Source organism: Sporobolomyces koalae, assembly GCF_050403365.1.
Source record: "Sporobolomyces koalae JCM15063 DNA, S_koalae_JCM15063T_v1_ctg2, whole genome shotgun sequence".
Classification (NCBI taxonomy): Eukaryota; Fungi; Basidiomycota; class Microbotryomycetes; order Sporidiobolales; family Sporidiobolaceae; genus Sporobolomyces; species Sporobolomyces koalae.
This window is the reverse complement of record NW_027481769.1, coordinates 213984-227415: the sequence shown is the minus strand read 5'-3', so window position 1 is coordinate 227415 and position 13432 is coordinate 213984. Positions and strand designations below refer to the sequence as shown.

General features: G+C 54.7%; 6 protein-coding genes across 6 annotated transcripts; 3 read left to right on the top strand and 3 right to left on the bottom strand.

Annotated features, from left to right (window-relative positions):
- Positions 1 to 65: 65 nt before the first annotated feature.
- HAM1 (nucleoside triphosphate pyrophosphohydrolase HAM1) lies at positions 66 to 970 on the top strand (the record flags this gene model as incomplete). The annotated part of the gene is made up of 4 exons (XM_076675783.1): positions 66 to 284; positions 364 to 445; positions 561 to 753; positions 874 to 970. 4 exons carry the CDS (start codon positions 66 to 68, stop codon positions 968 to 970), a joined length of 591 nt encoding a protein of 196 aa, XP_076536922.1.
- A 269-nt stretch (positions 971 to 1239) lies between these two features.
- On the bottom strand, positions 1240 to 2271 carry JCM15063_005561 (uncharacterized protein; the record flags this gene model as incomplete). The annotated part of the gene is made up of 4 exons (XM_076675782.1): positions 1240 to 1304; positions 1384 to 1504; positions 1589 to 1746; positions 1830 to 2271. 4 exons carry the CDS (start codon positions 2269 to 2271, stop codon positions 1240 to 1242), a joined length of 786 nt encoding a protein of 261 aa, XP_076536921.1.
- Positions 2272 to 2863: 592 nt separating this feature from the next.
- On the top strand, positions 2864 to 3710 carry LTP1 (tyrosine protein phosphatase LTP1; the record flags this gene model as incomplete). Its single annotated transcript, XM_076675781.1, has 6 exons — positions 2864 to 2902; positions 2971 to 3089; positions 3162 to 3222; positions 3296 to 3395; positions 3472 to 3527; positions 3612 to 3710. The coding sequence occupies 6 exons, from the start codon at positions 2864 to 2866 to the stop codon at positions 3708 to 3710; spliced, it is 474 nt and encodes a 157-aa protein (XP_076536920.1).
- Positions 3711 to 3883: 173 nt separating this feature from the next.
- On the bottom strand, positions 3884 to 6096 carry JCM15063_005559 (uncharacterized protein; the record flags this gene model as incomplete). The annotated part of the gene is made up of 3 exons (XM_076675780.1): positions 3884 to 4494; positions 4565 to 5603; positions 5668 to 6096. The coding sequence occupies 3 exons, from the start codon at positions 6094 to 6096 to the stop codon at positions 3884 to 3886; spliced, it is 2079 nt and encodes a 692-aa protein (XP_076536919.1).
- Positions 6097 to 6394: 298 nt separating this feature from the next.
- JCM15063_005558 (uncharacterized protein) lies at positions 6395 to 8778 on the bottom strand (the record flags this gene model as incomplete). The annotated part of the gene is made up of 12 exons (XM_076675779.1): positions 6395 to 6547; positions 6607 to 6628; positions 6721 to 6819; positions 6878 to 6962; positions 7025 to 7109; positions 7166 to 7311; positions 7376 to 7405; positions 7471 to 7647; positions 7709 to 7912; positions 7977 to 8300; positions 8364 to 8432; positions 8499 to 8778. The coding sequence occupies 12 exons, from the start codon at positions 8776 to 8778 to the stop codon at positions 6395 to 6397; spliced, it is 1674 nt and encodes a 557-aa protein (XP_076536918.1).
- Positions 8779 to 9795: 1017 nt separating this feature from the next.
- On the top strand, positions 9796 to 13383 carry JCM15063_005557 (nucleolar 14 family protein; the record flags this gene model as incomplete). The annotated part of the gene is made up of 8 exons (XM_076675778.1): positions 9796 to 10080; positions 10143 to 10478; positions 10538 to 10609; positions 10675 to 11862; positions 11924 to 12739; positions 12825 to 13133; positions 13209 to 13274; positions 13345 to 13383. 8 exons carry the CDS (start codon positions 9796 to 9798, stop codon positions 13381 to 13383), a joined length of 3111 nt encoding a protein of 1036 aa, XP_076536917.1.
- Positions 13384 to 13432: the final 49 nt, after the last annotated feature.

Genomic DNA, 13432 nt, shown 5'->3' with positions numbered 1-13432 from the left:
CAACTCCAAGGTTCATCGCCTCGTTTCAACCGATAGATCTTATCTCTCGCTCTCGTTTTAAAGCCATGTCGACTCAACGTATCCTGTTCGTGACCGGCAATGCCAACAAGCTGAAAGAAGTTCGAGCGATCCTCCTCGCCGGTGCTTCCTCTGCGTCATCCTCTTCCTTCGAAGTCGATTCAAAGGACCTCGACTTGCCCGAGATCCAAGGTACGACTCAAGAAGTCGCAATCGCAAAAGTACGAGCTGCAGCCGAGATTGTCAACGGTCCTTGTATCACTGAAGTCAGTTTTCTTTCTCCGCCTCTCGTTCCCCGCCGGACAACCCCTGAACCTTTCGCTAACCCAAATGTCTTGGAATTAGGACACTGCATTGGCATTCGAAGCGCTCGGTGGACTGCCAGGACCGTTCATCAAGTACTTTATGCAATCCGTCGGTCACGAAGGTATCCCCCGAAACTTTTTCCTTGCTCCTACTCTTTCCCCTTGAAACTTTCAGGGGTCTTAGTCTCTTTTGTGAACTTATGACCATGTGGTTGTTGTGCACCTTCTCTCTGACAGGTCTCAACTCGATGTTGACCGGGTTCGAATCGAAACGAGCGACCGCGATTTGCACGTTCGCGTACTCGGCAGGTCCCGGTACCGAACCCATCTTGTTCGAAGGCACGACGCAAGGTCAGATCGTACCCGCTCGGGGACCTACCAAGTTTGGATGGGATCCAGTGTTTGAACCCGTCGAAGGGAACGGGAAAACGTTTGTTTCTTCCTTTCTTTCCAAACCTGTCGCTCGCTCTCTCTCTTTCTCGGGATGATATCGTCGAGCGAACTCTCCAATCAACCCTGGGACTGATTGTTCAAATGGTCATCTTGATAGGTATGCCGAGATGGATGGTGAAGCGAAAAACAAAATCAGTCATCGTTACCGGGCTCTCGACAAATTGCGAACGTACCTCGCATCGCAACAAGCATAGATCTAGAATCGACATCCACAAAAGAGGGGGAAAACGGATGATCCCGAACAGTGTTCAAACAGACGACGTTCGAAGGAGAATGTATTCCGCTCGCTTATCAGCTCGGGTCATCGCGGGAGCTCTCTCCAGCTAGTGCTTCGGAAGGTAGAGAAACACGTGGAAATGATATCTGCATACAACATCCGAAAAGGCCTATTCGTCTAATGCGATCATGCTTATGAAAAAAGTACTGAATGCGTATGGTACAAGCAATATTGCCGAAAAAAAATCTATAAGAGCTCATCGATGCACTCGGTTCCATCTTCAGAGGGTGCGTAACCACCGGCACACGCGTCTGAATAATCAGGACAAAGAGTTTGGGTCAGTTTTTTGTTTGCAGACCAGCACAATTGCGGGAAAAAACGAGACTCAACGGATTACGCAGGAGCCATGTCGACAACTCGTAGCGAGAGCGCCTTCAATCTTGGAGCAGTCGATTCCTCCCGTACCGATACAACCACCGCATTGAGTCACTTCACTGCCAGTAAAAACGCACTGTCAAAGTAGAAGAAAACCTCGAAACAAGGTCAGTTTCTCTTGTTCGAAGATATCTCTTTTGTCCTTTTTTCTCGGACGAACCTCAAATCCACCGAACGCAGGAGAGTAACACGCTTGCGCTCGATCGGGACAGTTCGACATGGCCGTACGTTGACGCGAGTTGCGACGAGATTCAGAGATCGAGAGCGATTGGGCCGATTCTGTTTCGCAACGGTGAGTCGACAAGTTGCACACGAGCCCTACAGACGTCGATCGCACCGAGCAGAATTGAGTATACGAGGAAGAAAGGGAGACAGACAAATAGCATTAGAAGAAAGCTCACCTGTAGAACAGGCCGAGTTTGATCCGCACACGCTGCCCTTTGAAGCGCAGAACCCGCTCGGCGAGCAGAACAAGCCATGATCGGTCTCGGTCTCGGAGTCGTAGTAATCTCCACACACGGTGAATGGCGATTGACGGTACTCGCACGGTTGACCAAAATTGGGCGACGAGGCTTCGGGCAGGTCTTGGTCTTCGTCTTCTTCACCATAGTACTCGAGAGCTTGGCGAGCGATCAGAGCTGGAGTGACGACGGTCGAAGTAGTTGGCGACGCAGGATCGACGACGTGCACGACGACGGACGAGACTCGAGCTGGTCGCGCAACTCGTTCAAGCCTTCGACCTGCAGGAGCAAACACCCGCTGTTGTTCGGTCGCGGACGGAGATGCAACCGCAACGAGGGGCAGAGCGACCACTGCCGCGGTCAAGAGGAAGGAGGAGAGCATGCCGATCGGGATGTTGAGTGAAATGTGGAACGGGCGAGAGAGCTTGGCCGTAAACGGGTCGAAGCTGGGTGGGCGAGTCGAGAGTTGCCAGACCGGGACGGCTTTGGGAGCGATTATTGAGCCAGAGACGGTGGAGGAAGGGAAGCGATCTGAAGAAACTCGCAAAAGGAATGTTGACAGGTGAAAGCGCGCGCCGCGACTTGATGTTTTGCTCGCATTTGCGCGCGCGTACGCGTCTTCCCGCACTTTCTTCTACCCCGGTCATCTGTCACCGTCACATCTCTTGCGCGTGTTCTGCAGTATCGGCTCCTCCGGATCATCGGCCGGTGCCGGCACGTGTCTTTTTTGTCCGCTTCTCGTCCGAGTTGTGGTCTTCCAGCGGTCGAGCGTTCATGGATTGTCAGTCAGACTTGCGCTCACCATGCTGACCGACGGAATGCCTACATACTCTGACCTGCTGGTGTCGTACAAGTTCTGACATGCAGTCTTCGAACGAGAAAATTAATTGATCTTGTAGCGATTTCGTCATCGTTTCCAATCATCCTTCACCTCCTTGTCCTGCCCGGGCAATCTCTCGAAACGAAACGAAACCATGCCGAAAGTCTTGATGTGCTGTCTCGGCAATATCTGCGTAGGTCAACTGCCACCCCGAACAAGATCCTGAGAACGTTCGCTGATGTGGGTTCGCCATCCCGATAGCGCTCGCCCATGGCCGAAGCAGTGCTGCAAGACGTCGTCAACAAGCGCGGTCTGAAAGACTTTCAAGTCGATTCGTGCGGAACTGCTGGGTACCATGTCGGGGAAGAACCTGATGAACGGCATGTTTCTCCACACACTGCTTTTCTACGGCAACGAGCATTCGATTGGACTGACATTGTACGTATAACCAGGACAACTTCCGTGTGTCGCAAACACGGAGTCCCGATCAATTCGACCGCTCGTCAGCTTCAAGTACGGGATAATCTCTCCTTTTCCTGCTGATGGTAGTAACAGACGCTGATAAAATTCTCTGTCGTTCTGATAGCGTTCCGACTTTGACAAATTTGACTACATCCTCGCAATGGATGCCTGGGGAAACTTGAAGAACATTCAAAAAGTCCAGCCGAAAGGTTCGAAAGCGAAAGGTACTGCAAAGTTTCCGACTCTCAAGTCCTCTCGATCATTATACTGATGGGAATTCTGGACCTCGCGCTTTTTCAGTCGCACTGTTTGGCTCATTTGACGATGGCAAGGACATCGAAGATCCTTACTACGGTGTGAGTTCTCGCAGTATCTTCCCCGCTAAACTAGCGATGACTGTTATCGCCGGCTGACCCTTCTCGGATAACACTCGTGGGCAGGGCAAAGACGGGTTCGAAAAGACTTACGAACAATGTGTGCGGTACAGCGAAGCCCTGCTGAAAGAGATGGGATACCCTCCTGTCGATGCCAAGATGTAGTAAAGTAAGGTCGCTCAGCGCTCGATCGATGTTCTACTTCTAGGTTCCTTCGACATAGACTAAACAACTCGTGTATTGCGCACAGATATACGTATAGAGAAGAGCCAGACGAACAACGATCTACGAGAGAAGGACTAACTTATACAGACCACGACACTGCAACCTCCTGACCTTCAGTAGAAATCGTCGAAATCGAACGAGATCGAATTGTCCCGCCTAGATTTGCCCTTGGACTCCTTGACCCTGGTACCCTTTGACGGCTGCGATCCTTTCTTCTTCGTTTCGCGAAGTCTGGAACTTCCTCGAGCGAGCGATACGTGCTTGCGCCCAGTTCCATACGTAGGAACTGTGACAGGACGACGTAGGTAATTGACCAACACGAGCGGCTTCGACTTGGGTGAAGGGTCCGCGAGATGGGGAGGGTTGGAATGGACGGCGCAAGCATGACTGACGAGAACACGACATTGTGAAGGTTGCTCTTGCTTCGGCGGTAGCTGCTCCTTCAAGACGCGTACGGCATTACTGGGGTACGAGAACGTGGTTTGTGGCTTCTCAAGACCTTTGGGGCGCAAGATGTTCGGAACGTTGTCCTTGCGAGACGTCTTGTGGTCGTGAGCGAGGATAGGCGACTGTTTCGTACCGCTCGAGACGGGACGATGTCCATGAGCGCGAGTGAGTACAGGTTGATGCGCCGACGGACGAGGAAGAACCGGATGGTCATCGCGGAGCTCGCGGCGGGGCCTAACATCGTCTTGAGCTCGACGCGATCCTTTCTCTTGACGCTCTGAGCCACACGAGTATCTCGTCAGCGCCCGTGTCTGGGTAGTCAGGAGTGCCGAGAGTCAAAAACGAACGATGACGATGAAAGCGTTGAGCATGATCCTCGAATTCAGACTCGGTATCGGTCTGGGTAAGCGTGACCGACTTGACCGGTGCTCGGTGGCGGCGACGATAAGAATCAGAGTTTGCGTTTTCCTGGGTCGGAACGGGTTCCTTCGGGGCGCGAGTCTCGGTGCGAACTGGAGCCGGGACCGCTGCATCCTGACGACGGTGTTCTTCGTGTTCAGCCAGAACGCCTTTCAAGGTGTAGTACATGCTGCGATCCTGCGCAAGTGCCTTCTTGAGCTCGTCCACCAAATCCCCAATTGACATGCGCGATTTCTTGGGTTCGTTCTCAGATTGACGAGTCGGGCGGTTCTCCGGAAGTGACGTGGACACAAAGGTGCGCGAGCGATGTTGCATCGTTGGCATGTAGCGAAGCGAGGGATACCTTGAGGCATCGCGAGCCAGACTATTGCGAAAGGGGGGAGCGACTCGAGCGGGAGAAGGGTTGCGAGAAAAAGTCGACACGTCCCTTCGAGAAACGTATCCTGTGGGGTTCGAGGGGCGAGTAGAATCAGAGGGTCGCTTCTGTGCAGCTTGTTCCGACTGACTGGGAAAGGAAATCAGCGGCATCGTCTTGCCGCCACTCGAGCTCGGGGAAACTTTGTCCTTGACTACTTCCTCTTTCTCGGTGTCCTCCTCCTTGTCGATCTCGGTAGAGATGACAATTTGACTTTCGCTGGGAGGCTCTGAATCGGACGGTAGCTCCGTGATGCCGCCTCCTCCCGGACGCGGCGGCGAGCGAGTCCCAGCGCTGAAGAAGGACGCCGTTTTCGGTGAAACAGCAGAATTGGGAGCAGCATGGTTCGTAAAGACAGGAGACGCGAAGAGGGTTCGATTGTCGGTGACAAACGACGAAGTGAGTTCGGTCACGAGTCGATTGAACTTGAGAGCAGATGCGGAGGCCTGGTTCGACTTGGTCGCGTTTGTGGCCACTGGGATAGTAGCCACGGGCACTTCGGGAACGGGCAGGGTTGCCTGCGTCACGGTGAGGGACGGGAGTACCTGGGCCTGTCTCGACGATTCTCGGTCAGTCAAGCTATGCCGAGAGACTGCTGGGCACAGACCTGCTAACCTCGTGCGCTTGCTCCGGACTATTCTCGGCACGGCCCGAGTCCTGGATCTCCTCAGGCTGGTCACGAGGCTCCTTGGCAGCCTGAGGATCGTCCATCTTCTCCTCGCCACTGTCCGAGTTGCTGATGCGTGACTCAGCAGAAGGACCCGGAGCGGAGGCCTGATCTGCGGCATCAGGGGCGGCCTGTGCGTCTTCCGATGGCGACTTCTTCTCGGGCTCCCCCGACAGCCCTTCAATAGGGACTGTGCATGCTTCAGCCTTTCGGGTCGTGTCCGTGTCGTCGGGCTGTCCGACAGAGGTCGTGTCGGAAGAGGCACTCGAGGTGGCGGAGCGTGCATCGGGCGAGGCGGCGCCGACCACGGTCCATTTCTCCGCGAGTGGAGTCATGGAGACTGATTCGACGTGGCTAGTCTTGTTCGAATCTGACATTGGCGAAACCGATGTGTGGGGCAGAAGAGAGAAGACGGGAGAAACAGACTGGCACGAGGCGATTAGAGACTCCGATACACTCCGCGGGCCACAGTTGGGTACCGTGCGTGTGGGCTTGAAACCACCGAGATAACAGAAGTGCCAGGAGAATCGAGAACAGCCTATATTGCGAAGCAGAGGTTACAGGTTCCATAGTAGAAGGATGACTGAAATACGACATTCGAGGTACACCATACGACAAACAACGAAGACAGAGAACGATTTCGCGGGTGAAAGGAGAGACAGGTCCGGACACTGTTCAGTGTCGAACCGAGAATCGAGCTCGGAGTTGAGGTCCGAAGATCTGAAGCAGCGGAATGATGACAACGAAGAGTCCAGCGCCAACGCCTGCTTCCATACCGAAGCATGCGAGGGGTCCGGCAGACAGAGAGTACGGCACTTGGTAGTAGGGCTGTGAAGAATATCGAGTCAGCGCTCATCCTGAATTCGCTCCTCGTCACATAGACTCACGATAGCAAAGCCACCAAGGACCCTAAAACAACGTGAAAACGCAGGTCAGCGCGTTCTGACAGTAGAATGACCAGAGGCAGGTTGCGTGGTCAGAACCTGGAGGAGGATGCGTACCTTGCCCAGTTGATCAACGCCGAGCACTCGCCTTGACGAGTCGGGAAACAATTCATCAAGTAAGCGTAGACCGCCACCGTGTTGATGAGAATTGCGAATCTGCGACAACCTTGTCAGTTATGGGCTAGACAGTTTTCCGACCATGCGGTTCACTCACTCGGCCATTCCCCAGCCGAAGATCAACGCAGCGACGGGGAGCTTCTTCTCAAATGCCGCGCCAAGAAGGACAAATCCTCCCACAACTGTCGACGAGCAGGTATGAAGTTAGGCCAGCACAACGGGTGACAGCCGCGAAGATGCTTACAGAAGGGGATTGCGAAATAGATCGTCCACAGACGGTACTCGGCGTAGAAAACGCCCGAATTGCGCTTGATCAGTCGATCCGTGATCTACGATGGGGGATATGTCAGCATGAGCAGCAGGTGAAAGAGTGTGCTCAACATACAGCATCATTGAGGAAACGACCGACAAGCTCGCCGAGGATCACAGCGACGATCGGGATAGCGTAAAGGGAACTAGTCACGTATGCGTTGAAACCATAGCCAAGAGGAGGGGGCGAGCCGGTGAACACAGCGTTTGTCACGTTGATACCTGAAGCGAAGCAAAGGACACGGTCAGAAGAAGCGCACAGCAAGAGCAGAGGAACAGGGCGCACCGATTCCGAAACCGAAAATGACTCCGACATCTGTCACGAGTAGCCAACAATTAGCCCTGAAACCATCTCGGAGCTCAGAGAAGGAGAGTACTGACAGATCAGCATAAGTACCACATGCGGGCGCCAGACAACATCAAGCCAACTCGTGAGGCACTCGCCCCAGCTGCAACGGTACTTGGACATTTTCCATCCGGTGATGCCGAGCAATGTCTCGATGCGGTAGCGAAGGCCAGTCGTGGGTCGTTTGGGCACCGGTACGATGTCACGGTCGTCTGTTAGAGGAGAGATTGGGTCAATAACCGCAAGAGATTGAGGAAAGCGAAGAGAGCGTACACATGGTCTCTTCGGAGAATAAGGCGATCAGGATGACGACGAGCGCAACATAAGCGACTCCGACCCAATAAGCATCGCGGAACGAGTCCTTGCTCGCGACGAGATAGCCGAGCAGGAATGGGGACACGAAGGGGGAAGCAATGAATCCGAATGTCCACAGAGCGAGTTTGCGCGCCTGAAGATGGAACGGGAACATATCGGCGACTGAGGGACATCGAGAGTCAGCACTATTAGAATTTCGTTGATAGCCGATCGAAACTGGACTAACCTGTCCAGAGACCGACGCATTGCGGTGCCGTAGAGAAGAAAGCGTTGAGGATGCGCATCGCCGCGAATGTCTTCAAATCCGGGGCCAAGGCGCATCCGATCAAGAAGCCGAGACCGATGAACTGAGACCAGAAGAGGATTGGAAGTCGGCCGTAGCGCTTGATCAAGATCACAGCGAGGATACCGCCAGGGCCGAGCAAGAAAATGGACCAGTTCGAGGTGAGGTTGTTGATTTCGTCCGGCGTCGTTTCAAAGGTTTTTGCGAGCGCAAAAAGACCTCCGATACCGATACCGCTCGAGAAGTCAGGGACGAATGCGGCCATGGCTGTTCATAGGAGTTTTTAGTCGGAGCGCACAATCGCGACGAGCACGACTTGACAAAGCTCACTGAGGATGAGGAGTTGCATGTTCTTCTTGACGGCGCTCCAGTTTTGAGGGTCGTTAGGATCTTCAGAAGCTGTTCGCAACATGAAAGCAGGAGTGAGCTCGAACATGTGAATCGGACCGTGCGGAAGCTACTCACGCTGCGGCCAGAGGATCTTGGTTCCTTTGCGATTCGTCTTGAGCCTCGAAGCAACCTCCTCGCCATACTCTCGTGCGGCTTCGGCGGGATCGACGACAAGACGACCGTCTTGAGGCTTGAAGCCGTGAGCCTCTTGGACGGCATCGAGGTTAGCCGAGTAGCCAGGTTTGCCGATGTAGTGCTCGAGATGTTCCGAGGTTGCTGCGGGCTTGTCCTGCTCGTGTGGCCTTCGTTGCTTCTCGAGGTCGGAGGACAGCGAGGCTGTGTCGCGGTCCGTCATTGTAGGCGGGCGATGGAGGGGCAGGCGGAACAGTCAAGTCAATGGAAAGCCTCAAGTTTTGCGACAGCTGAGAGCGACGAAGCAGGAGCAGAAAGTGGGAGAGGCGAGAAACAGAGAGTACGCTCGTCGAAGTGGAGAGAGGCGATCGAGAGGCCAGGGAAGAAGTATTTCCCCAGACTGTGCGAACCTATCCCCCACTCTGTTTTTGGGCCCCGTTCGGATTCAGAAGTCCTGAAATAGCTCGTTCAGGTACGCCTTCTCGCAATGCAGAATAACCTGTTTCGAAATTGTCGGTCGGCCTCGCCGCTTCAACTGAACAACCAAGCTCACGGGCGGACATGGTTGTTTTCTGAAGTATGTAGCGACACGCTCGACTAGCATGGGCGTAGATCCGATCACAAAGCGACCCTAGCGAATTGAAAACATGCTGCCTCTAGCTCTCGCGCACGAGCTTGCGACCGGCGCGTTTCTTTACGCTCGGTAAAAGCTGCCCGAGTCCCTCCCCGTCTACACACTCAGCCGGAGCTGCGAGTTAGTCATAGGTACAAGGGACGTCGATCTGTGCGATCCAGAACCGAGACTGGAACGTACGCACCGGTAAGCTGGTCTCGGGTTGCGCGACAACGGCGGAATAATTCTTCCGCAAGCCGACGGCCGGATGAGCAGCATTAACCGGGTATTAGGGAGCTCGCGATCTGCTGTGTAAGCGGTCTTGCTGAGTGATCCGACGAGGTATCGTAGTATCTCAAGAGAGACCGTGGACATAACGGCCGCAGAGCTGGCGCGCGGGTGGTGATCGCCGCGTGGTGGGACATTCTGGCTAAGCCCAAACTCCGAAAGCGTGAGCGGACAGGAAATAGCGAGCATGATGGCAGCCTGTTGCACGTCTCACGCCGCTTGCCGAGCGACAAGTTTCGGAGTATATGGTCGAGGAGAAGCGGCAGCCTGTGAAACAAAAAAGTTGGATTCAAGTCCTTCAATCAACACACCGCCACCGGCACTCGAACCCGCGCGACGATGGGAGGCTCGCAACTCAAGCAGCTCAAGAGCAGCTTGCGAGCATCAGGGCTGTCGAGGACTTCGAACCCAAAGGATGAGAAGAAACGCGCAAAGCAACGGAAAGATCTCTCATCATCCTCACTCGCCCACCGCAACTCGAAGCTCGGCGCGATCCACGACAAGTTCAACTTGTTCGATGTCCGGGACGAGAAGAAGAAGTTCGAGGTCGTCACGAGACGGGGCGAGGTTGAGGGCGGCAAGAAGGGAATGCCTGGCAAGGCGAGAGCGGCAGGTATCGAGACAGTAAGTGGTCCGGCTTGTGTTCAAACTATGAGTGCACTTGCTGAACTCGCGACATGCTACAGCGCAAGAAGACGTTGCTGCCAATGCTAGACGCGCGAACGCATTCGTCCACTTTCCTCGACCACCGCTTTGGTGAAACCTCGACCAATCTCACCCCAGAGGAGAAGGCTTTGGAACGCTTCACCGCCGAGCGCCAGTCTCGACTCGGCAAGAAAGCCAAGTTCAACTTGGAAGACGATGATGAAGGAGGCTTCGAGCTGACGCACGGCGGCAGAACGCTTGGCTTTGGCGACGAGGAAGAACTTGAAAACGGCGGATGGGGAGGACTTGGGGTGAGCGAGGGCGCGAACCGCGAGCCGCTGCTCAAGCGAAGAAAGATGGGAGCCGAACCCGAGGAGGTGAGTATTTCGTAGCTTTACACGCTAAAATCGCGTGCAACACTGACAGCTGGCTACAGGAAGAGCCTGAGCGCAAGAAGACTCATGCCGAAATCATGGACGAGGTTGTCGCGAAATCCAAATTCCACAAAGTAGGCTTTAACCTTGCCCGCTCGCGGCGCACTACAGACGAGCTGATAAATGATGTCAACCACAGGCCGAAAGGAAACGCATGCGTTCTGCAGACGATGAGACTCGACTTGGCCTCGATGCAGATCTCAAGGACCTTCGCTCGATTCTAGGCGGAAACGCTCGTATGCCTGCTCCATCTCGTCCGGCAGCAGACTCTATCAGCGTCGGAGTACCTTCAGGCGTCATCCAAACAGACGATGCCGATGATGATGATGATGAGGAGGAGGACGACGACGATGAAGAGGACGAAGAGGATCTCGAAGGCAGTGATTCAGACGACGATGACGCTTCCGACAGCGAAGGATCGACTTACGAGCTGAACGACGAAGAGCTCGAGGCTGCTCTTGCCGCCTCGTCGGCCAAGTCGGGCGTCGACCGCGACCTCCTCCGCAAGTTGATCGGCTCGGCGGCTGACCGCTCGCCGAGTCCTGCTCCTGTCGCTTCAACTTCTGCTATTCCTGCATACGACGAAGACGTCGAACGTCCACCTCCTGCCAAAGCCGACGAGGAAGACAAAGATCCTTACGACAACTACGTTCGCATGCTAGCACTCGAGCCTCGTGCACATGCAACCAACAGGATGAAGACACCCCTCGAGCTCGCGCAGCAAGCGGCAGAGGAGCTCAAAGCACGCGAGGAGAAACGATTGAAGCGTCAAAGGGGAGAGCGGGATGATTCAAGCGATGAAGAGGGTGGAGACGGCAAGAAAGACAAGAAGGGCAAAGGCAAGCGAGTGCCACAAGCGGACGACCTGGATGACGATTTCCTTGCGGAAGGGTTCGAGGGTGGACTCAGTGATGAGGACGCTGAAGAAGGTCTCGGCAAAGGTCTTGAGGGTATCCAAGAGGGCGCCGAGAGCGAGGAAGAGGAAGAAGCGGACGGTTCGGAAGGCGACGAGGATGACAGCGATGAGGATGAAGGCGAAGAAGAGGAGGAAGACGACGAGATGGATGTCGGCGATCTGTCGGCAGAAGACTCGGATGAGGAGGCAGTCGAAGGAGAGGCAGAGGCGTTGGTCGCTCCTACCAAGTCAGCTGCTGCAGAACCGGGGGCCGAGCTTCCCTTCACCTTCCCCTGTCCTTCGACCCATGGCGAGTTTGTGCGCCTACTTACTTCGTCGAACATCAAGGAAGAGGACACCCCGCTCGTCGTCAAGCGTATTCGGACACTGTACCATCCCGGACTTGCAGTCGGCAACAAGGAGAAGATCCAGGTGAGCAATCCTCTTGTGCTCTGTTTCGCCTCGCCTCTGACAGTCGTTCTCCGATCACCAGGTTTTCGCCAACGTTCTTCTCGACCACGTTATCTACCTCGCTGTATCTACATCACCCACCGCGTTCCGCACGATCAACTCTCTGCTACCGCCGCTGCTCACCCTCTCGCACGCCTACCCTCTCAGCTGCGCCCCTCATTACGTTTCGAAGCTTCGACTCATGCACAAGAACTTCCTGCGAGGACTCTCGAAAGGACCGCTCGACCCCACCGCGAAAACCTGGCCCGGTCTCGCCGAGCTGACTCTGCTTCGTGTGGTCGGTATGGTTTGGTCGATGTCCGATTTGTCCCACCCCGTGTCGGCGGCAGCCCAGCTTCTCATTGGTGAATACCTCGCGCAGGCGCGAGTGAGGAATCTCGCCGATCTCGCGAGTGGCCTGTTCCTGTGCACTCTCTCGGCACAGTATGAGCAAGTCAGTCAGCGTCTCACGCCCGAATCGACAAACTTTATCCTTTCGGCACTTCTTCTCCTCTTGCCGACAACCCTCACATCGAAGACATTCCCTGGCAATTTCCCTACTCCTGACTTCCAGCAGGAGCATGCCAAGTCTCTCAAACTGCGCGCGGTCGCGAAGGGACAGCAAGCGCAGGTCGAAAGCAAGGAACGTCTGAATTTGCTTGAGGCTGTTCGACAAGGCAAAAGTGCCACCAGCGAGGACGCCGAGCAGGTCAAGGCGGACCTCGTCAAGACGGCACTTGCACTCTTGACGAACGCGAGGGAGCGGTACTCGGGATCGGAAGCTTTCGTTGAGCTGTTCCAGCCTGCCGAGGCTCTCCTCAAAGCGGTCAAATTGCAGAAACTTCCTGCACCAGTCAAGGTGAGTCTCTTCCGCCCGGAACATCAATAATAGCTGATTGGAAGGAAGCCTGACCTCTCTTTCCGTGGTTTTCGCTATTGCTCAGGAGGAAATCTCGACGACTGTCTCGACTTTGACCAAGGCTCTCACTTTTGCCCTCCAAGCCCGCAAACCTCTCGCTTTGCAACATCACCGTGCTATTCCGATTGCGACGTACCTGCCCAAGTTCGACGAAGGGTTCAACCCGAACCGTCGCTTCGACCCGGATACGGAACGAGCCGAACAAAGCAAACTTCGTGCGCTGTACAAGAAGGAGAAGAAGGGTGCGGTACGAGAACTTCGCAAGGACAACAGGTTCTTGGCGGTCGAAGAGGCAAAACGCAAAAAGACCGACGATGCTGCCTACGAAAAGAAGGCAGGTTCTCTTCGATGGTACTTTCTGCGCACACAGGCAGCGTGCTAACCTCTGTCATTGTGACTTTTTTCACAGATTACCAAGATCATGGGAAGTCTTCAGGACGAGCGCGCCGAGGAGAAAGCTTTCGAACGAGAAAAGGTGCGTTTCGCTCCAAAGCAAAAAGGCCTCTTCTCTCCGCTCACTTGCCCTTCTTATTTTGCGTTGACAGTCAAAGGGAAAGCGACGAGACAAGGCTCGTCGGGGTTAAACAAGCTATCTTTTCTTCGTTTTCATGTTGCATTCGCAAATTTGCAAAT